Source organism: Lathamus discolor, chromosome 14 (genome assembly GCF_037157495.1).
Source record: "Lathamus discolor isolate bLatDis1 chromosome 14, bLatDis1.hap1, whole genome shotgun sequence".
Taxonomy (NCBI): domain Eukaryota; kingdom Metazoa; phylum Chordata; class Aves; order Psittaciformes; family Psittacidae; genus Lathamus; species Lathamus discolor.
This window is the reverse complement of record NC_088897.1, coordinates 9,093,152-9,115,814: the sequence shown is the minus strand read 5'-3', so window position 1 is coordinate 9,115,814 and position 22,663 is coordinate 9,093,152. Positions and strand designations below refer to the sequence as shown.

At 37.8% G+C, this 22,663-nt stretch overlaps 1 protein-coding gene across 6 annotated transcripts in view; it reads right to left on the bottom strand.

The window, feature by feature from the left end:
* NCOR1 (nuclear receptor corepressor 1) overlaps positions 1 to 22,663 on the bottom strand; it is a 67,194-nt gene that overhangs the window by 14,945 nt on the left and 29,586 nt on the right. For 5 of the 6 annotated variants that reach the window (XM_065694705.1, XM_065694709.1, XM_065694711.1 and 2 more), the window contains exons 12-32: positions 22,355 to 22,533; positions 21,833 to 21,887; positions 20,932 to 21,033; positions 16,143 to 16,273; positions 15,434 to 15,651; positions 14,047 to 14,109; positions 13,246 to 13,385; positions 12,463 to 12,589; positions 11,180 to 11,735; positions 9,756 to 9,885; positions 9,281 to 9,476; positions 6,576 to 6,749; positions 5,515 to 5,675; positions 5,030 to 5,150; positions 4,819 to 4,920; positions 4,220 to 4,317; positions 3,647 to 3,815; positions 2,926 to 3,066; positions 1,553 to 1,636; positions 796 to 1,052; positions 81 to 441 (exon numbers count right to left, since the gene is read on the bottom strand). In XM_065694705.1, the coding sequence (XP_065550777.1) occupies positions 81 to 441; positions 796 to 1,052; positions 1,553 to 1,636; positions 2,926 to 3,066; positions 3,647 to 3,815; positions 4,220 to 4,317; positions 4,819 to 4,920; positions 5,030 to 5,150; positions 5,515 to 5,675; positions 6,576 to 6,749; positions 9,281 to 9,476; positions 9,756 to 9,885; positions 11,180 to 11,735; positions 12,463 to 12,589; positions 13,246 to 13,385; positions 14,047 to 14,109; positions 15,434 to 15,651; positions 16,143 to 16,273; positions 20,932 to 21,033; positions 21,833 to 21,887; positions 22,355 to 22,533 (3,565 nt within the window). The remainder of the gene's footprint in view (positions 1 to 80; positions 442 to 795; positions 1,053 to 1,552; positions 1,637 to 2,925; positions 3,067 to 3,646; positions 3,816 to 4,219; positions 4,318 to 4,818; positions 4,921 to 5,029; positions 5,151 to 5,514; positions 5,676 to 6,575; positions 6,750 to 9,280; positions 9,477 to 9,755; positions 9,886 to 11,179; positions 11,736 to 12,462; positions 12,590 to 13,245; positions 13,386 to 14,046; positions 14,110 to 15,433; positions 15,652 to 16,142; positions 16,274 to 20,931; positions 21,034 to 21,832; positions 21,888 to 22,354; positions 22,534 to 22,663) is intronic. The other variant, XM_065694708.1, reaches the window with a different exon arrangement.

Genomic DNA, 22,663 nt, shown 5'->3' with positions numbered 1-22,663 from the left:
GAATGGATTACAGAAAGCAGTTTAAAATAAAGTTTAAAATGAAATCATTAAAACTTCTTGTCTGGATAGGAATAACATACCCTCACTAACTCTATTCAGCATAGGTGAACTCCTGGACATTGGACTCTGATAGTTCACAGGTGTCCTCCGAGCATTGGTATCATCATAAATTCCAGGGCTCAGCTGTGATTTGGGAGTTTCATGAAGAGTTGACCTGAGAACAGAGGGACCAGAGCTCACTACTGACGTGTGACGGGAACGTACTGCATCCCCGGTCTTCACATCTTCGTATTTTCCTCGCTCCACCACCTTCACGTTTTCTGGCACCATTTCCAGCTGAGGCATTCCCCGGGGAAGCTTGCTTGGTCCAGTGATTAAAGATTTTACATTATGTTTGATGGCAGACTGGCCAGAGTTGCTTTCATATTTTATGGGTGTGCCCTGAAAAGGAGAAAAAGACCAGGTAAGCTTATTCTGCCAATGTTTCATGCGTGCTAAAATCCTCACATTGCTGACATTGTAGTTCATTGCTTGCATCACATTAACACAGAATATAATTGGATCTTAGTGACTGCTACTTGTCAGTTCTCTCACATTTGCTTGCAAGTGTGTTCCCTACAGTTGAATCATCAGGATTTATCTAATACGCAGAAAATACTTTTAAGCTTTGCAAGTTGGTGGCTTTCTTAAAAAACAAAACACATCTCTCATTTGTGATTATCCAAATACCCTGAACTGATTCACTCCTGGGTCTGTAATCAACTGTGTGAGTGTAGCAGTGCTTTTTGTATTCACCTGAGATATGGAGCCTTCTATGATTGGCCTGGTCGTTTGCACCATTTCAGGAGTCTTGCGACTCTCCTGGCTTAATAAGTCCTGCCTTGGGATTTCATGGATGGAACGACCCATTTCTTTTATAGTAGTGACTCCATCATATGGTTTCCCCTTAGTAATGGCTCCTTCAAATGTCCTTATGGGAGGTGACTCTCTCTTAATCTGTTTAGGGTATTTCAAGCCGTCTTCAAAGCTTTCAGCTGTTGCTCTTGGTGTACCTTTTATAGAAAGAAAGAGTCACATTACTGGCATTAGTAATTACCAAGTCTCTTTTTTCATAAAAAGAGTAAAATAACTACATGTCATAATGGTGGAACTTTGGTTTGCTATAATCTATGATATACTCTCAAGACTAAGAAAATCACCACAGAAGTAATACTGAACAAATATACAATATATTACTGAAAGCATCCCAAGTTGTTTCAGATGCTGAAATAAAGGAAATAGCACACATCTTCACATTTACAAAAAAGCTAATTGCAAAGTATTTGTATTAAAAAAAGTCTGATTTCCAAGAAGAAATAAAATACTACATTTACACACTAGCTTTGTATACAGCATATCAGAAAACTGCTGATTTATGCTCTGAAAAACACGTTTAATAAAATTAGCTCCACCTTTAACACAGCTACCATTTTTAACATCAGTTCTAAGGTTCAGAAATCCAGATTTTTGAGGCTGTAATTAATGCTTGCCTTCTAAATTCACAATACTTTACCTTGCATTATAGAGCCAGACAACACTGTTCTCTCTTTTAGTTCAGCATGTGGGCTACCCCGAGGCAGTGCACGGCATATTAAACCTAAAATTAAAATGAACATAATTTAGAGAATTAAACAAGTGTTCAAAGAAGCCCAACAAAACCCTCCTCCTTCTTACATACATCACAGATAGTATCTGTATCAGGGTAGTGCCCAGAGGTCCTAGCCTCAGCATGCTAGGCATTGTAGCAACATGTCATAAACACCATCCTGCCCCCAAAAAAATAAGTCTTTCAGTTCAGGCATTCATGCCATTACATTCCTGCAAGTTTTAACATACTTAGAAAACACAAGGTGTTTTTTATAATTAAGCTTCACTCTTGCCCCAAATGCAGTCACTGTTTCTCTTACACTTCACTTTACCTAAATAAAGGCGTTCATGATAGGAAGCTGAGCAAAAAGAAAACAAACCAGCTCAAAATATAGCTCAGCTTCTTCCAAATTAATCAAAGTTCATTCTGAATCATCTGTGAAGAGCTGAGTTTACTGTTCTTAGAGTAGGAATCTGAATCAAAACCCCAAAGAACTCATGGTTTTCCACAGTTTGAGGACAGAAAACGTGTCAAAGCGATGAGATACAGCATAAATGTATCAGACCAGCTTCTTATATCCCAAAAAAGCCCAGAGATGAGGCAAATGCATCAGAAACTTAAAGGCAAGACTGAATTTCTAGATCCTAGGAACTTCTTATTCATATTGCTCCTTCTGCTGAAAGTGTACACAAAATAGCCTTTAAGGGCTAGCCAACCACACTTAAGGAGTAAGACTCCATCGTTTAGGTATGCAACATCTTCTTGCACTTGTATTTTTAAAAAGCAATCAGAAAAGTTATGCAATGGCCTGACTTGACCTTTGCAGCCTTAGTTTCATTGCAGTTTATTAAATCAAAATCATAGTAGGGATGCCCTGAAGCAGGATACAGCAGCTGTGCAATCTTCTTCTTGGCATAATACAAGAGGTTTACTGCAGGAATGCAAAAGGTCACGCCAGTGTGTCCTGGAGTTACTGTGCCACAGCTGAGACCAATATTTAACTAATGGGTGTGCCCATGGAGGCCACACTGGTGTTGTTTGAGCTCTACATGACCTGCTGGGACTGTGATTCAGAGTCAGTCACACATGTTAGATCTACTAAGAGGAGTAAGTGCTAGCTGAACTCCAGCTGTATTTCCAGCATGCTTGTAGTGGTTATTACATAGATTCAGTTAGTAGTGTAAAATTTAAATCTCATTTCTCTTTTCATCTGCTCCATAAAATAACTCTAAATACTCTTACAACAATGCAAAATATTTGGATAAAACACAAAACACCTTGGAAGCAGCTGTTTTTACCTTCCAGTGGTGCAGACACTGGAGACTCACGCATTGACATTCCTTGCTTTATATTCCCTTCCATTGTATCATAGCTTCTCTTTAAACCAATTTCATGAGCTGTTCTTGGACTCCTTGTTCCTTCACGAACATTTTTAATAGCTGGTAAAATTTATAAGAGTGTGGTTAGGAAAATGTGGATGATAAGAAAGAGATACACGAGCATAACATTTAATGAGACCACAGGTCATTAATACTTTAATAAGACAACTTCAGTTGAATATTATAACATTAAATCTCAACCTTCAAAAGATCCTTTATAGTTTGTTTAAAAATTATATTTGTTCAAACAGTTACTCTTTTATCAGTATCTTAACTGAAGTTCAAAGTTAAAGGATACATTTATTCTGATTTTAATATAGATAATTTCAAACATGTTTAACCTTTCAAAATAAAAATATTCCATGACAAATTGGAAATAAATGGCAAAGAAATTAAACAGCTTAACTATTATTTTAAATACATAGTAGAAGAGACTCTTCAGAACATCATCACAATTTCTGAATCACTTTAATTCTTAGACTCTCAAAAACACATGCAGGTCAGTATCTCTCCCAGATGGCACCCCAGTGATTAAAGTTTATATCTACCACTTGGAAACAGATATAATTCAGCTACGGATTATAAAAGCAGAACATGCTGCAGTCTTGCCTTTAATCAGGTATAATATACAAATACCCACCATCATAAGATAAAATATGCCCACTTTTGCCTTCATAAATAACATGGCCTTTGGCTGAAGTTTCCTCTCGGCACTTTTCTGGGCTGCTGTCTTCTGTAGCTAGCCGTGTGATGGTTCCCTTCAATAATGCATCAGCTGCTATGCCAGCCTGGGACAGAGCTGGTGTACCCTGCAATTCAATCAATCAATCAAACGTAACTCAGAACATGGGCACTTATTTAAGATAATAGCAGTAAAGGGAAAAAAAAACCCCAACCTAAACCCACAACATTTTTTAGATGTAGAAAGCCACCTACTTTATCAAGCAGTATGGAAGTTGTTAATAAGCCTTCAGCTAGGTTTACCAAAGGCTCTGGTGGCTTTATTTGAAGACTCATATACATGAAGACAAAAGCATGGTAATGATGACTTCAGCAATAGTAGGATTTGACCATCTGATTGTATTAAAATTTCTTTATTCAAGGCAGTTCCTACTTGTGATAATAATTCACTTTTTCAGTCATGCAAATATATCCACAGTGACAGCTTAAATATGCAGGTTTGCCTCAGCCTTCTCAATAAGCAGAAAAATACCTGAGTTATGGAGCCTCTCAAAGAAGGAATGGTCTCAACAGATACTTTACTGGTTGGAGTTCCTCGTGTTATACTTCCCTCCTGTATCGTTGCTGTACCTGATTTGAAATAAGACATCCTGATACATAAGAGAATAACAAAAAAATAGCTACTCTAGTTGAAACAATTAAAAATTCTAGTGAGAACTGTTAGCTTACAAAAAATCAGTTTAACAGCATGCATTTGAGCAGTCATATAATTTCCTCTTTTACAGACCAAAAGCCTTTTGCAGCATTAATCCATGGAATTTAGTTTCTTTTCTTTTGATGTTTTTGGATATTTGACATGTATTGTTCTGCATATGCTCTAGTGAGCAGCCTCATTTTGAAACTGACATGCCTTGAAACAACTGTTTTGAAATGAGACATGCAGACAGGAGGCGCTAGCTACAAATACACATGCATTGGAAATAGGGAGCAGATTCATCATATAATCTTATGGTACTTATATAATCATATAATACTTAAAAATAACACTTCAGCAGTTTGAGCTCTAGAAGTTAATTCTCTCAGTTTTCTCAGGCTCTGACAAAGTTTCTAAATCTGTGTGATTTTCTTTACCTCGAACCACACTTTCATGTTGTGCCCTGACCAAGAGTCCCTCAGGTTGGGAATTCTGGCTTCTGGGAGAGAATTCCTCTTGTTTGATATAGGGCAGGGAAGCTATTCAGAAGAAGAAAAAAGAAGAAAAGTTTTGGGTTGTTTTTTTTCTTCCTTTAATTACAAGTCATTAAATAGTCTACATAAAACTCATCAGTTTTTCTTTTCTTACCAGATTTGGCTGACTCCTGCTGCCTTGGCAGTCCAAGAGATATAGAACCCACTGATGGCTTTGCAGTTTCTTGGGTGTAGGAAGCTTGACTATGGGATGTTAAGTAAGTGCCAGGTGTTCCCTGAAACAACGAATAGATGTTAATTCTTGTCTGTGGAATGAAGATTCACATCTGTGTTTACAGGAGAATGCTAATACTACTATGATCCTATCTTAAAATGCTAAAGTACACCACTGCAAAGTATCAGAGTTAGTCTGGAGATGCAGTTCAACCAAGCTGGAGATCCTCACCCATGTTCCTAAATGTAAATAACTGCAAGATATTCTATTTTCTAAAGCACCTGTAATTCCTGGACTTCTAGAAATGCCATGTATAGGTCTTAAGTGTTGATGCTGTGAACACACAAGCCAGTACAAGATGTTGAAGGCTGGCAAAAGTGCAAATATTGACGTAAGCAGAGGTTTTCAAATAATAGTTCTCTTACTTGTGAGATTGAGCCTCCCATGATGAAAGAAGGCTTTTCTGATGGCACACTTGTTTTGGAGGATGGAATGAGTGGTGGTGGTGGTCTGGTAGGTCTGGTTGTTGGAAGGCGGACTCCTTCGGGTATATTGGTTATTACTTGGTGAGGTGCTGGCTGGAGAACTTGGGGAGAAAACACTGTACGTTAAAAATAACAGTCTGTTTCAGCTCTACTACTTGTTAGAGAGACAAGAGGAACAAAAATAGCAAGTTTATCTGACAATTTCTGATGGGAACAGAACACCCAAAAGCTATCTGGGCTGTATTTACAGCTCTGAAATTCATTATGTCCAAGTGTATGTTAAGCATAGAAACTGAATGGAAAATATCTAACCTGGCATCGAGGTTCAAAAAGAAATGGCAAAAGCTGCACTGTAGAAGTGCAGACTCTGAAAACAAAACTTTTAAGAACAGCAGCCCAGGGCAAATTCAGTTTGTTTGCTGTTTTCCTGTTTTTAAAGAAAGTTCTTATTCTTTGAACGGAATGCAACTGAGTCAAGTATAACCTAAGCTTCCCTGCTTTTGTCTTTTCTTAGCATGACATGACACTCTGAAGGGAAAAGCAATAACCCAAGTTTCACAATTAAGATTTGTCAGTTATTTCACTATTTTATAAACCACTCAGATTATAATATTAAGCAATTACAGTAAGAAACTAATGCTAAGGATAGTGGCAGCTTTCTATTTTCCTTAACTCCTCCCTTCATAAGAAAGGCCACTCATGAATATGACAGTACTTGTATTAAGCTGAAAAACTCTTGATGACTGTGTCCCAATGCTGTTCTAACACTTTCCAGATTACCTATCTGCTTTAAAATGTGTCATGCAGCTAATGCAGCAACAAATAAAAAAAATACAACCTCAAAGAAGCTTGAAATTTAAATGCACAAGGAAAACAATCTATTTTTTTCTTTTGCTAATTTACAAAGCATTTAGATACTAATTTGATACTATATCAAATTTCAGCAGTCCAGCTTCCAAAGGAAGACTACATGTCCCTATGATACCTAACAAAGTACTTACCTGGTGGGACACTATAGCGAGCTGCATTCATATCAGGCTGGGGAGAGGCTTTATTAACATCTCTTGGAGACAGCCTGTACGGTGATGCTGACCTTGTTGCTGTGTTTTGCGCTTGTGCTTCCTGTTCTATTGCTCGCTTGACCTCAGCATAAGGCATATAGGCCACTGGTTTTCCTGTGAAGGTTAAAATTATCAGAAAGAAAAAAAACTCTGGATTAGAAATTGGAGGTGAAAGGTTCAGTTTACAGCACAATTTTAACACAGGGCCTGCTCAAATGTCAGATGTACTCATCAGGTACAAACGTTACAATTAAATGTAGTATTAAGGTGAAGCTTCATTTAATATGCTCCTGCTTCTATACTTCTATATCCAAAGCTTTGAAAACTTTTCTCATACTTTTTGTATGTGAAAAACAGTGTTTGAATACTTTAGGTCCTTCAAGTGAAAGCTCTACCACTGAAAACAATTTCATTTCAAGAAGACTCCTTTCCAAATCCTGTGCACCACCCAGATTTACATACAAATGCAGCCAGACTTACACACCAATCCCACCAGACAAAAGCCCCCCTTCCTTGTTTGCCCAAAGAAGTTACAAATCAAATTTCAAATACTAATATTGCCCATCAGTGGTGCTTAAAGGGAAAAATACATTTTTCTTTAATTTAGACAATTAAAAATCCAGTACCAGAATTTAAGAAATTCCTTTTCTCTGGCAATGGACAACTTAAGTATCAAAAATTATGAGTCAGAACAAGTCTAGTGCAGCTGTAAAGTTGTATCTTTAATCTCCATAAAGAAAGGATCTTTAGTATTTTATCTCATGGTATTGTGTAGGTTGTCAGGCTCTTTAGTTTGACAAGATGCTCCACAACATCACCACTGTTCTGATGTATGCAATACAAGGTTTCTAAACAAGTCTGTGGGCTCTCTGCTGCATGCAGCAGTTGGTGGACAAGGTTCATATGCACAGTGTATCTTAGGAAGTAGCTGTTGTAATCATCTGATGATAATCTCAGTCCCTTTTGGTTTTCACACTAAGATGTCCAGGCTTGTAGAACCCATTTACATTAACCATGTTATCCCTCCCTCTCTGTTTGCCTCAATAACCACCTTGATTTTTGCTGGCAGAGACTTCACCCCAGAACTTTCCCACACTTCATAATTGCATACTGCCAATGCCAAGAGTTATTCAGGTAGTTTTTCAGTTAAACGGTACTTTTAAGCAACCCCAGACCTTCCACCTAAAGAAGCAACTTCCAAACCCCACAATCTTATCCTCCCTCCCCAGCTCTTCCAGCTCCCTTCTTGCTATTTAAACAGGCAAAAAAAAAAAAAAAAAAAAAAAAAAGTTATGTTACTTTCATTTTATTTTAGTAAAAAAAATAAAGGTGAAGCATTTTTATAACATAATTTAAAAGTTATGCATATTAAATCTACTCGAGTTTCAAAGAACGTGATAGTTTCTGTTGCTAATACTGTGGAGACAACAGAACACATGAGCATATAAGAATCTAAAAATGCAGAATTATGCAACGGTGATAATATCTCTAACATTGTAACATTGTAACATTCAGCACATTAATCTTTATATATATATTAATCACATAAATCTAAGTTTATTTCCATGTTACAATGTACATGTTTGTGGACCTATTCTTTTCTAGTAAGCAAAGGTGAGGTAAAAGTTATACATTTCTGAGGTACAGAACTGGGCATCCCATAGGATATGCTTTTCTTGCACACAGGAAAAACAACGTTCTGCTAAGCTGTTTGTAATTTGCAAGCGGCTGATGAAATAGCTTCAGTTCAAAGAATGAAAACATAACCAACATACAGAGAGAAAACCCATAATATGAATGTCTATAAGGAAAGCTAACAAATGCATCCTATGGCTCTTAAGCAGCAATTTGGACAATGTAACATCTACAGTGTCCATATGAATCATGTTTTGGTGACCAGCAACTGTAACAAATACATCCTCATTTAGTCACCCTGACAGATTCTGTGAGCAGTTTTAGCATTGTTCTCTACTGGAGGTCACACTAAGAGCCAAATTCAGGAAACATAGGTTTAGATTACAGAGTTCAGTTCAAACCCTGCTTTCATGTATCCTCTATACATACAAAAGCAGCCAACCATCATATCCCCAAGAGAAAGAACCTTTCACACAGCCCTTCTGAGGGCAGACAGGCTGGAGTATGACAGTTCTTTTATGCCCTACTCCAGGGCTCAATGTCCATGCATGCACTCCAGTGCAGTAAAACATTCCTTTTAATTGTGCTTGTACTCCTTCAGCAATTCTCTCCCATCTCCACCTGAAGTTTCTGAAAGGTGCTCCCCCAGAACATGCACTTATCTGATTCCTCTCACCTGCACACCTAATCTTTCTCCATCTCTCTTGCTGCCAATGGCAGGGGGGTTGGAACTAGATGATCTTACCTTTCCAACCCTAACTATTCTATGATTCTATGTTTGAATTTCACCTGAATAGAGCCATTTTCTTCTGCCTTATCTAAAGGGGCTACACGGTATTTGTAACCACTGTAACTGCAGCAGGTTCTCTGTAGCAGACAGGAACTTTTAATCAAATGCCATCAGAAAGTACTTAATTATTGCTACACTTCCATTCTTAAATGAGGCAGCATTGTAACACAGAGACATAAAATACAGGGCTGTTTCTGTGACAAGATGTGAAAACGCCTACCTTCCCACTCAACATTAGGGCTCTTGGAAGTACCACAAGGGCTTACAGCACTTCGATACTCCATATCCAGCTGCTCCTGCCTCTGGCGTTGCTCCTCCAGCAGCGCTGACTCATGCATTGCTTTAATGTGCCGTTGATACAGCGCGTAACCACTCACTGGTGTTCCAACAGGAACAGTACAGGGACTGCAAGAAACCTACAAGGGCAGGAAGGTATTAACATCATGTACATTAATACAGGTACTTACTAAAGTAATTATCTTGCTCAATGCCTCCACTGCAGCAGCTGCAGTTTATGTATGAGTGTTTCAAGTGATCCACTTGTTGTGTATTTAATTTCTTTTCCCCCTCAAAAGTATGATAACAAAGCAAATTATGTATTTCTTCATTTGTTCACAATTGCTTGCTGCTGTAGTATTTCAAATAGTTTTAGGGACAACAGATACTCCTTCAAATACAACCTAAAAAGCCCATACCATAGGTGGTATGACGGCAGCTCGGTGGTGAAGCTGTTGCAGGTCCATCTGCCCTTGCTTTATCGTGGATGATACCAGTATTGACCCAGTGGGATTTAATAGTGAGGGCTTTGACTCCCTGCTGAAGATACTGGAAAGGGAGACAGAAGGAAGGGGAAAAAAAAAAAAATCACCACAAAGATTAAACATCTTAATAAATTCACAGGCAAAAGTCTGCCTCTCAACTTATTAAAAACCAACACATTTAGTACACTGGACAGATAGCTGAATGATCAGAATCTTGTCTGTTTTGTCCCACAGCACATCTGGTAGAAGAGGCCACAGATGCTGCTGTATTTCTATAATACACAGAAACACCAAAAGAAGTGTTCAAACTTCCATACCAGAAATTCATGTATGCAGTTTCTATATGCAAAGTACTGCAACAATACAACCTTCTTTATAAAGAATGTTTTTGGGGAAAAAAATAGAAGGAAACACTAAATATAGCACACGAAATAAAAAAGGAGTAGTATACAACAGACTACTTTCACATGGAGGACTAATATATTTGTGAAGTGGAAAGCTGATGTCTGAAATGGAAAGAGTGTAAAAACACCATCAACTGCACTTTTCTACAGACCACATGCAAAACAATGATACTGGATACTTTTGACATTTAACTTGGTACTGCATGTATAGTAAGGCCACTGAGAGGGAGGGGGTACTGGGTCTGGTGCTATGCCACGGTTGAACAGGAATTGTACCACAAGAATACTAAAAAGATTTTAAATATTATCAGTGGTCAGCCATACCCAAAAGATAAACTGTTAGAAAGACATGCAGTGTTGTCCATTTACAGCCCTATATATTCATGTGGATTATTCAGAATGTTTAGGGCCAAGTTTCCAGGAACTAGGAAATTTGCATGAAGACACTGGAGAAAGTGGCCATCCATTTCTCAAGACACTTGCCCATGAATTTAGGGACACTGACTGGTAAGAGTGAGAAATACTTCCACTACTCTACCATTCAGAGCCTTCAACAGATTCAGTTCTACTGATTGATATAGCATGGTTCTATGACAATAACTGGGTACAGGACTCCAGAGGTTATACAAGCAAATAAACATGTCAAAAGGTAACTAAAACGTCAATATTTTATGTCCCTAGATTATTATCTTTTTTAAAGCAATTTTCATCACGTACTAGAAAATATATTCAGGCTGTTTTCCCTGTCAAATTCAAGTAGTTTTGGATGCATTCTACTAAACTGAGTTTGTGAGAGCAAGAATCACTTATAACTTCATCTGCAGATTTCTGGTTCTACATTCAAACAGGTTTTTTACTAAAGGGAATGGAGAGCCCACATACTCTCCCACACTCACCAGTCACACTATAAAAATAATAGATGGCAATATTTGAATGCTAAACAATTAAACTCACCCTTGTCTATCAGGTTCTCCATCAACCTCCTCATCAGCACTACAGGTGGCACTTGAATCATTATCTGAATGGGATTCTTGTCTTGCTGTATTAACTTGTTGTGACAGACTATAGTCCATTTCCTCTGGTTCTGACTTTTCCTTGGGTTTCTCCATTTCTCTCTCTTTGGTATCACTCTCTATTTTTACTTGAATATTCTCTGGTAGCCTCATTTCAGTCTCTACAGGTTCTACTTTGGTATGCACTGGAAGAGTAATCACAGGCTTAGCTTCAACCGGATGGCTTCTACTGTCAACTTCCATAGGCTCTTCTGCCTCATTATTTATTTCTTCCTTAACCTGTGGTTCAGGGTTCTGACTTTCAGCTGCTGATACACTTTGGGTTGTTAAAGAGGGTGATGTGCTGGCTGCAGGCTTAATGGTAGATTCTTGTTCTGTTGTCACCTCAGGGGTTACTTTTGAAGCAGCGCTCTCAGATGGAGTTTCTTCACTTGATTTAGCAGGTTCTGCTGGAGTTGGGGATGGAGCACTTTCTGTATCAGAACTATTTTCAGCACCTGGTGAAAACGAAAGTTTTACAAGAGAATCGGTCATACCTATAGACATGCTGACTTGCAATTCTTGCTCTAAGTTAACAGTTCTAATTTACTTCCTTTGTGAATCACCACTGTTTTATTGAAAATTCCTTCTTTGCACTGTAAAGGTGTAAACAGCATTGACACCTGGATACCGGTTGTATAAGGGTATTGATTTTTGTAGTAAAGAACCTTCCTCCTCTCTTCAGACTAGTTCATGAACTCCATTATATTATAGATAGCTTTTAGAAAAATTGAAACATTTATGAAAAACTATGGCAGCACCTAGAACAAAGATGATATATTCAAGTCTTATCTTCTGATATGATTCTTCATTCCTTAGAATCACATTATAGAATCATAGAATGGTTTGGGTTGGAAAGGACGTTTAGATCATCTAGTTCCAACATCAATATTTTAACATTTGTTAAAGAAAATGGATGCAATAAGGATCCATCAATTTTAACCTATCAACTGTAAAACCAGTAATTAATTTCCACTTGTAGAAATAGACAACTTGCTGAATTGCACACATACACACTGCAGCTTAAAACAATGCCAACAACTAAAACCCAAAATACCCGCATTTAGCTGTATGTATTTGAGCATTACATTATGAAGTGGAACATAGCTTTCTGAGCATATAATTGGCACAAAACTTAGGTCCCTTTCTGTGCATGCACAAGTTGCCTTCCGCGAAAAAAGTTACCTTCACTGTCTTCTGGATTCTCTTCTTCATTAGATGCTTCAATATCTTCATCCTCCTGAGCTGACACAGTTGAAGCTACACTCTCACACTGTGATACATCTCGCTCCTCACGGGGCCTTCGTGAAGACTGGTAAAAACACAGCATTTAAGTTTGCAAATATTATTTCCTTTTACATGCATTCTCATTTATCAATCTGAGGTTGAAATGAAAGACAAACTCTGTTTAGCACAGATTCATTCACAAGAGCACACTCTGAATCTCAGGCCAGCTTTTGCTGATGGGTTTGGCGGACAACAGAAGTACTGCAGCCAACACAGACAATGACACTTTCACTTAAGTGAGAGAAGACTAGAATAACACTGATTTTAAAGGATTTCAACACTCAGAATTCCACTTTAAATGCCCCAAAACTTTCAGTTCCTGGGCTTCTGCCAATTCTCTTGCTCCGTTTTGCAAGGTTAGTGATTACTGTGTTTCAAGGTAACTGCTTTACAGTGATGACCTGAATTTCTATAGTTGCTGATGTACTTATGGGGAATGTGGTTTTCAGAGCACTAAAGAATTCTTCAGGCTTGAGTGTTTTGATAGAAAATTTTCTATTGAGCTTTAAAGCAAGAATTGATTAGTGTCACAGGTCAGTGAGCACCAGCCACCTTTTCTGGGAGATGTCACAACACAGATCCAATTGGTGACTGCAAAACAGTCTTAGTGAAGCATGATGAATGACTTCAGAAAGATGCCAAGTTTTCCCTTGCAAAATACTCAGCACCCATCATCCTTACCTTCTGTTTGTGCTGTTGGAGTAGGCTGTCCAGATTGTGTCTCCTTTTATAGTTGAAGTAAAAGTTCTTACACTGAGCTTCACTTTTTGTCCCAACCATTTTGGCAATTGCTGCCCAGTTTCGTCCATGTTCCACTAGACCTGTTCAAACATATAAGAACCAATATTTACTATGATATATAATTCAGCTCTCTAAACCATAAATAAATGTCTATGGGAAGGTAAGATACAGAAGTACTGCTGTCCTTAAGAGAATTCTCACTATGACAATGTACTTGATAACTACTTACGGAGTGAAAAAAAGCGGTGTCAACCTGAATGTCTGCTTATGAAGCCTTCAAACTTAACTCTTTGCTGCTGCTAATATGTAAAACTTCTCCTAAAATACTGACTTTATGCATAAAATTTACGGGTAACAGTATCTGCCAAATGAATAGACAAGTTACAAACTACATTAGCTTTTCTATGAACAGAGTGTCTTATACAAAAGCACATTACTTTAAGGAGCTACATGACACACACACCTTCACAACATGGACATGTGTGAGTCCATGTTGTATTCCATGGAACAAGTACAACATCAAACATTTCTAAGTAAGCCATATGAAAATAGTCAACATATGTCTCAAAAAACTGATTTTGCCTATTAAAGAAGTCTGCTTTTTTTTTAGCAAATCCTGAATTATTCATTCAGGGTAGTGTTGCAAAATATCACAGCACTCATACTCTGTAATTCAGTAAATTATTGTAATTGTGTAAAAACAAGTGCTCAAAAGTAAGTCAAAAGCTTTACGTGGTTTACCTTTCTTAGCAACTTCCATTTCTTCTTCTGTCCAGCGGGATGTCTCCACAGGCTCTGAAGAAGCTGAAAAAGAAACAAAAACACTGGTCAGAGAAAGGACCAGGATTCACTATTATGGCACCAATCGTGCATCCCCCAGCCAACTAATCTATCTACATTAAGACTTGTTCAAGTAATTTAGGAAAGCTGCTTTGGTCAGTGGGAAGCAGTCTATCTCCATTAAACCAAGTTGCAGATATAGCAGGAACCACCTCAATGAAAAATAAAAGAAAACCAAAAAATAGTAAGTAAAACCAAGCAGGAAATGAAGTAGAATTCAACACAAAACAGTTCTCCTTCACATATCTGGATTTGTATCATTCTGTTTAAATTTCTGAATGGCATTAAGCTGCCACAGCCCCCATTTCCTTTTCATAAGTTGTGCCATCATGCACAGCATGCAACATGGATCCTTCCACAACTTTCACCAAAAAATAATAAAAGGTGGGACACTCTAAAGCATCTGATCCACTGAAAACCTATTTTAGATTTTCCAGAGAACACTGCAAAAATGGTTAAAAAAAGAAAAAGCAAAGCCCACTAGTGCCTTAGTCTAGCTGCTGACAAAATCCCACCACATCAACTGAGCAAGAACGTCTATAACAATCTCTGATGTTTACAGTTAAATAAGAACTGATTTGCCCACTTTGTTCTTTAGGATACTCAGCATATCTGAGCAACAAAAGAGCTGAGGAACCAGGAGCAAACTGCCACAGCAGAGCACTGCAAGAAAAAACAACGCAACCAAACCTGCCCTGCCATCCTGGGTAATTATTTACTAGCCACAGGGTACTCTGTTTGCTGGTATTTCTGCACCACCACAAATTATGCTAGTCTTTTTAGAAATGCAGTCAGACGCAGCATAGTCTTTTTTTTTTAACCACGTGCCAAGAAAGTAACATTTTATTTTAAAGAAGCCTCTTGCCATCCAATGCAGAAACAACAACAAAAAACAACTTGCTAGGACCTATTTCAGCTTATGAAACTCCTGAAAGTACTCAAATATCAGGCCTACTTATTTAACAATATCCTCCGTGAGCTACAACGTCTAAGTCAATCTGTGTCAAAGGCTTTTGGATCTCTACAGATCCATCATTAACTCTGCAAAGAGAGAAAAATGCAGCTATCACAGAAAGGTCGAACTGCCTTTTCCAACCCCCACACAATTCTAACAGTCATCTGATTACATATATACTATTCATGAAGTCACACTTGTGAAGTTTAACAGTACCACACAGCCACAGAATACAAGCAACCCTAAGAAAAAAGATGTACAAAAAAGGGCCTTATGTCAGTGAATAGCCTGATGACCAGATGGGTCCCCAAGTGTCCTATAAATGCTACTCACAAGGTTCCGGTGGGGGTGGAAGAGGTGGAGGTGGTTCTTCAGTGGCTGCAGCTGCAGCAGCATTTGCTTGTGCAGCTTCATTTGTCATTGATCTGGTGATTCTGCCCTTACGACGACCTTGGCTATTGGCAGTTTTTCGGCCCCTAGGAGCAGCCTGCTCCCTTTCCTCCGTTTCCTCTGGTGCAGCTTCAGTTTTGTCCTTTTCTTTGGTATTCTCTCTGGGATTAGTTAAAATAGAATTCAGTCACATTCAGATAGCCATCGTGGACAGATATTCCTGAATATCAATGTAAAAAACTCCCATAAAGCCAAACCAAGCCACAAACAAAACTCCAAAAGATGCTTTTAGTGAAACAGAATTCACTTACTGCCCACAGTTTAGAGTTGCTAGAGAATAACACAGATACATAAAATCAACTCCAAAGAAAACATGAACTGTGATGCGAAAAAAAGCCTAAACCAACAAGTTAAGAATATTATTACATATGCAAAAAAATAATTCCATGGCTTTTTCCACCAGTCTGATTAGTTCAGCAAGACAGAGAAACTGAGACACCTAAAAAAATTGTTTAATGCACAAACCGTAATCTAAATAGGAATAGTTTTCAGTCCAGATTTCACTTCAGGCTAAGGCGAATCCTTCTGATCCTTGCAAAATAAAAAAATGCAATCTAGGCTGAATGAATGCATTTTCAGTCCATATACTTACTTAGATTCCTCCTTCTCGTCCTTTTCCTCCTCATCTTTCTTTTCCTCCTCTTTTTTCTCTGCTTTGTCTGCCTTTTCCTCTTCTACCTTCTCTTCTACCTTCTCTTCTTGAGAAGGACGAGCAATTTGCTGCTGAAATGAAATACGATTTACGTACTATAACAACTTGATCACACAAAGATGCAGCAACTCATACAAGCTTCTTTTGAAAGTGAGCAAAGAGGCTACAACGTACACGTACATGTGTCAACTATTACATGTGCTCTTGTATGCCACACTAAAAATGAGAGGTCTGACCAACATCTTGCATACTAATGCTGTTGCTCCTCTCAAATTTTATTTTTAACGTTGTCCATTTTGAAACAGTGAAACATGATAGCTCACAACTTGGAAGCAGATCTCATAGCACAAAAATTACGACCAACTTTAAGTCACCTTCTCAACACTGTCGTTAGTAATTAAGAAATATAAATGTTCAAAAAACTGGGTCAGGATTTTTAGATTTAGGCTTCCAGTGAATTTGCAAACAGAAAATTATAGCCTAGAATTTTTTTTTTTTTTTTTTTTTAAACTGTGGTCTCTATTGAGATTATAGTTTTAGGAGCACATTAAGCACTGGCAAATGACAAAGTAATTGTCCGTTCTTATCCTAAAGAAAACAACACAAAACGCTATTTACACATTCCTTGTTAAGAGACTCTCACTCTTTGTCTTTCAAAGCAGTCTGGATGACTACCGTGTGCAAGGGTATCTTATTTTAGAAAGCACACAAATTTGATTTAAACTTTCCAGAGTGTGCAAACAGGAATTAATAGAAGAAATTTCTCTTACTGAATGTGATCACACAGAATTACCAACACGGTCCCTTACAGCTGCTAAAAAAATAAGTGAATAAATCTAAAAATAAAAAAAAAAAAAAAAAATTGTACAAAAAGTGTGGCATTGTTTTTGCTATTCCCTATCACACATAAAAAAAGCTTTTGCATTCCCTGACTTCACTGTTAGAGGTGGCCTAGCATTAGGCAAGCCAAGTAATGTTTTAAGAAAACATTAGAAAAAAAGACATTGCTCATACAGGGAAAACCAAACAAAAAGTATCAGGAAAGATCTATCAAACGTGGGTACAGAAAAGATTTCAGTAAGTTTTAGTGTTGTTATCCTCCCTAAAATATATTTAGTAGCCTAAATATTGCTTTTTGCCATCCATAATGATGTATCCGTACACGGCCAAAGCATCTCGCTTTCCAACACTGCTGCATTTCTATGTCAATAGCTCCCTTGCAAATCCCTTCCTCTCCAGACTAAAATCCCAAGGAGTAGCTGGCTACCACTAAACTAACCATGTAGTAGCCTATTCCCCAAATTACCAGAACCCTTATATGAAGCAAACAACACATGAATGAATACTGGTGATGGGCCTCAAAAGCCAGCAACCCATCAAGCATCTGATGTTAAATCCATACTGCACATTCATGCTGAACAGTCTCCGTAACAAGGTGATGACTTGAGTGCCACAAAAAAATCCAACCTTTCTGTACGAGGCACCATACAAAAAGATTGAGAAAAGAAACTGAGGCTGCAGGTGAGGTTTTAGCAGGCAGGCCTCCATTTAAGGGCAAGGGGAGTGGGAGGAGGAAGAAACAGCTCTTCCTCCTCTCTGAAAATATCTAAATTTATTTAAAATGAATGATTACAGCTCAAACTCTGACATATTCTTTAAATATGTTTTCATAAGAAGCTACAGAATACAAGAGAAGGTGGGGAGTTGGATATGGCCACACAGGAGTTTACACTAAAGGGGTTTGTATGGGTTAAAAAAACACTGCCTTTAATGAGTCATCCATTCAGAAGAACTGCAATACCCAGATGGTCGCATTCAAATATGGTATGTGCAGAACCAATCTGTTCCTTACCAGGCATTAGACTCCGCAAATCAACTTCAAAAAGCAAGATACATGTAATATTTATATAAAGCTACATTTCAAATAATTTCCCAAAGTACGCTTGGCAATTCATGGAAAAACAACGACACAGAACTATGAAATTGCTGATCTAGGACTCCATTAACTCAGATTTTATAATCCATTGAAAAATTCCTCAAAATAGGCTTTTCTTTTTCAACAGAAGAACCAGCCTTCCTGTAAGCGTAGCAGCAGGTGTCAGTGTTTCACTAACAAAACCGAGGCTGGAAATAGTCACAAAAAGGTCTTGGTTTTGACATTTTAATCATGTGAACTGGAGCAGAAAGCCCAAACACTAACCACTATCGTCTTCCTGCAAATGATTAGCATTTAAGATGCTGCCATTACTTGATTATGCAAGAACAAGATGTCAGAGACATGCTAAGATAATTTATTTCCATCGTGCTAGATTGGCCTCAAAAGCACAGAGTTAAAAAACGCATTTTCAAGAACAAAAGAAAATATTTTAGAAATAAAATCTGTATTTTACATATAATCTATTTAGAAAAGTTGCTGAAAATCCTCTGTTCTTTTTACCTGAGTAATTTAGCATCACGCTTTGCAAATAACAGGGCTCTCTATTTCACAGTGAATTTATTTAACATGCATATCAACAGGTCAAGTGCAGGTTAAACACAAACCTTAAAACAGTGGAAGCCTCAGTCAGCGACGTACCTGCACATTCATCTGTTGATTACAACTTTTACTATCCAGGCCAGGGGACGGGCTTTAACTCAGGGCTCAATTCAAAAGGACAAAACCCACACCAGCACCGACATCACACAGCTCTTTAGCAGAGGCCGCCTGACCCAGCAACGTGTTTATTCCAGGAAATTGTGTCATTCTGCCACTTAAGCTGCCTACAGCAGAGTTGCCCATCTCACATACAACCTTCTAATCTCACCGGAGTCACCAGAGGTAATCCCCACCGAGCCAGGGTTGATTGGCCGGCACAGACATCCAGCGAATTTCTGTCTCGTCACATCACTGGATGTACCAGCTGCTCTGAAGGCACACGGCTCCATCTGCGGCCATGCACTTGTGCTGAGCAGGCAGCCAGAACACAAGAACACAGCCCTGACCCACCACTGCTTCTCTGAGAGAAACTTTACTCAGAGAGAACCTCAGTTCAAGGAGGTATTTAAGGAATTCTCTATTATCAATGCAAAAGCATCGTATGGCCACGCTTTCTTCTGATAATCCATTAAAAACTTGCCCTTCATTTGAAGGGTCATATTTGGTTTATGACACACTTGTTAGCTGTCTCAGTGAGCATTCTGGAACAGTTTAGTATCATTTTATAAAAAGCCCTTCCTAGACATATTTGAGGACACAAAATAGTATCAGAATTTAATAAGCTTTACATCTCTTGACGGGTTGCAATCTAGCATTTAGCTCCTCCAAAGTAAAGGTGTCCACACTGAAACCTGAGTCAAGTTGTACTCGCTACATTCTCTGAAAGATTTCACCATCATTACCATGATTAATATCTTCTCCACTGCAATACTGCACTTGCTTGCCTTCTGATTTGCAAAAATATATGAACTATTAAGAGTTTAAACTGAAGCACCCATTACTGGCATAAGCCCGTCTTGAAGCAGATCATAAATCTTACATGACTTGCCTTTGCTGATCAGCAAGGAAGTTTCAGGTTGCTACTCAGAGATATGAAAAATATCAGCTTCAAAGCTGGGGCACAGGAGGGAGAAGGGGGATGAATTGCATTCTGCAACCATAAGATAAAAGTTCTGGCAAGCAAAGCAGTTCAACACTCCCAAGTTCTTTTTTTACTAGCTGTTACAGATGTTGGTAATTAATCATTAATGAAATTAAGAAATGCAAGTATGATTTTTGGTACTACGCAATTCCTTACTACAGCATTACCAGACATACTAATGACAATACTTCTGAATTTAAACTTCCAGATACGGTAAAATTTGCCATTTAGAAGGCTTAGAGTATTTCCTTGAGTTTGCAAGTACACATCAACATTCTTCAGACCTATGACACTTATCTGCATCCTTAACAGAGCACACATGAAGCCTGTCTAGCAGTTGCCCAAATTTTAGTCATCTCCTGTAATACTTAATGTGGATCAACAACTAGCAATAAGACCTATAACCCTGGTAAAATTCAAAGAGCAAGTAAATGGAGTTGTACAAACAGCAACTTCAGTGTTCCTACTCACACATTAAGTTATTTACATATAAACTAGCATTCACAGAAGCAGTTACAAAGTCAGGCAGAACACCTTTTGTTTCCCTTTATAGTGAGCTAAATTCACAAGTCTATGACCTTGTGTACATGGGTGTAACCAAAATCTTTCTGGTTTATATGAATTATCCAAGAAAAACAAACAACTTATGGATTGAGAAATCCAGTTGGACTTTGAGCCTGACCACCACATAAACATCACTATTAATTTCTGCCTTTTGACAAACATTGAGATTATGAAGCGATTATATTTTGCCCACTGCAAATCATATGCTAAACCTAATTTCTGTTGGTCACAAAGCAGGACTTAATGACGGATTCAATACAATGTCTATGGCAGGGTCCATAAAATGAACTGTCATATTAAAAAGTCACACGAATGTGCATAGGAAGGAGATATTCCACAGAATTACAAACAAGCCAGTCAAGAACACCCCTGAGGTCATGATTACTGACATTTAAAAAAGTGAAAAAAAGCAGTAAATAAAAAATGATTAGTTTTCCTTCACCTCCCACCCCCTGCATCTAATATACTTGCTGTATCGGACAGTAAGGCAGTTGTAAATATGAAACCATAGAATAACAATACCCAAGTGATGAACAAATTTTAGATACCTGGTTTCTTCCTCTGCGTTTACCATAATTTCTTCGCACAAGGGCCTTATAATTTTCATTTTTCTTGGTCAAATAATAATATAATACACAGTCAGGAACATTCTAAAGTGAAAAAGAATTAAAAAACAAGATTAGGTTTTACTCCTATAAGATACTATAGGCTTGGTATTTAATATCTCTCAACACTTAAAACTATTCAGTCCCTAGACTAAAATAAAATTGTATTAGGTTTGTTTACTCAGCAGGGAAATGAATTCACACACAAATATAACAATATAACTATGCATAAAATTATAGTGGTAAACAAGTCTCATGTCTTCATAATATCCCTTGGCTACTTCAGTCTGCATGATTTAATCTATAGTAGACAACTTGCAAGTTTGAAAGCCCCTATTTATCATGACAGCCGTACATATTCAAGATTCTGTGGTAAGTCTTGGCAAATCCCAATTCTCCACTAATTCTTACACCAGTTCCGCAAAATCAGTTCTAAAGACTAAAACTAGTTCTAAAGACTAACTCAGCCAAGCAGTAGGCTCTCACTGACTTGAAAGGTGGTGGCAAGACTTCTAAAGAGTTAGCACAGTAGCTCAGCAGAGCCAATTATGTCCTTATCTAAGCACAGAGATAGTTAAAGAAGTTTACCTGCTTCAAAAAGAAAGTACAATCAAAACTCAATGAAGTGTCATTCTCTTTTATTGTTGTCAACAGTGTCATTTCACTAACTTTTGTTAGACATTTGCATGCACTGATTGTGTTACTGATCAATTATAAAATCCTGTCAAAGCAGTAACATTTTTTGGACTTAATTTTTTTTCCCAGGAAAACGATGCTGGGATAAATGACCTACATTTGCAAAGTAAAGGAGCCCACCCTAGGCTGTACTTAATAAAGGTCTTACCTTTCGTTCCAGGTAGGAAGCAATTAGACCAAAGTTCTTGGGATGTTGAACAAACCTTTTGTAAATCAGAAATTATTGAAGTTTAACAACATAATTCACGATAAAATAAGCAAAGCAGACTTCCAAACAATCTGTTCCATCAGCAAGCCTTTGATTTACACAACTGAAATTAGTCTAAAAAGCCCAGGTTTTGAACTGTGCAAATTTCAAACTAAGTACTTAAAATTAGCTGATATAATGAGATCATATACCTACTCTTTTCACTTTAATCTCATCACAGAACTCGGTTACTTTTGAGAGAATTTCTTATCTAAGGACTAAACGCATGTGATGAGCTTACTCAGGTGAAAAATAAGTGTCAAAGTCTAAAACTTTTACAATGTTTCATGCATCCAACAAAGAATATTATCAAATATTACTGCACAAAAGCTTCAGCATTCCCGATTCAACTGATGTTAACTGTGGTGTTAGGTATTTGTCATTTGCAATGCAATAAAAATAAAAGATAAGAAAGCCCATTACTTTTCCTTAAAAATCTCTTTCTCATGGTCGGTCCAGACATTCATGAATTGTCTGTCTTTATAGACTTTCATGGGATCCTCCATCAGACCATTCATATTAATAAACTTCACTCGTCTTTGTTCTGCATCAAACATCATGGGAGGAATGACAGAAAGCTGGCGCATTTGTTTTTCATTATTCTGCAGGCAAAGAATAAAAGAAAAAGTAAAGAATACAGAAAGTTGCTTCTAATGTTTACAGTTCTTGAATTACACAACTCTTTAAAGCTCCACCACAGTATACATTCACAAGTTAGTCTGAAGCTTCTTC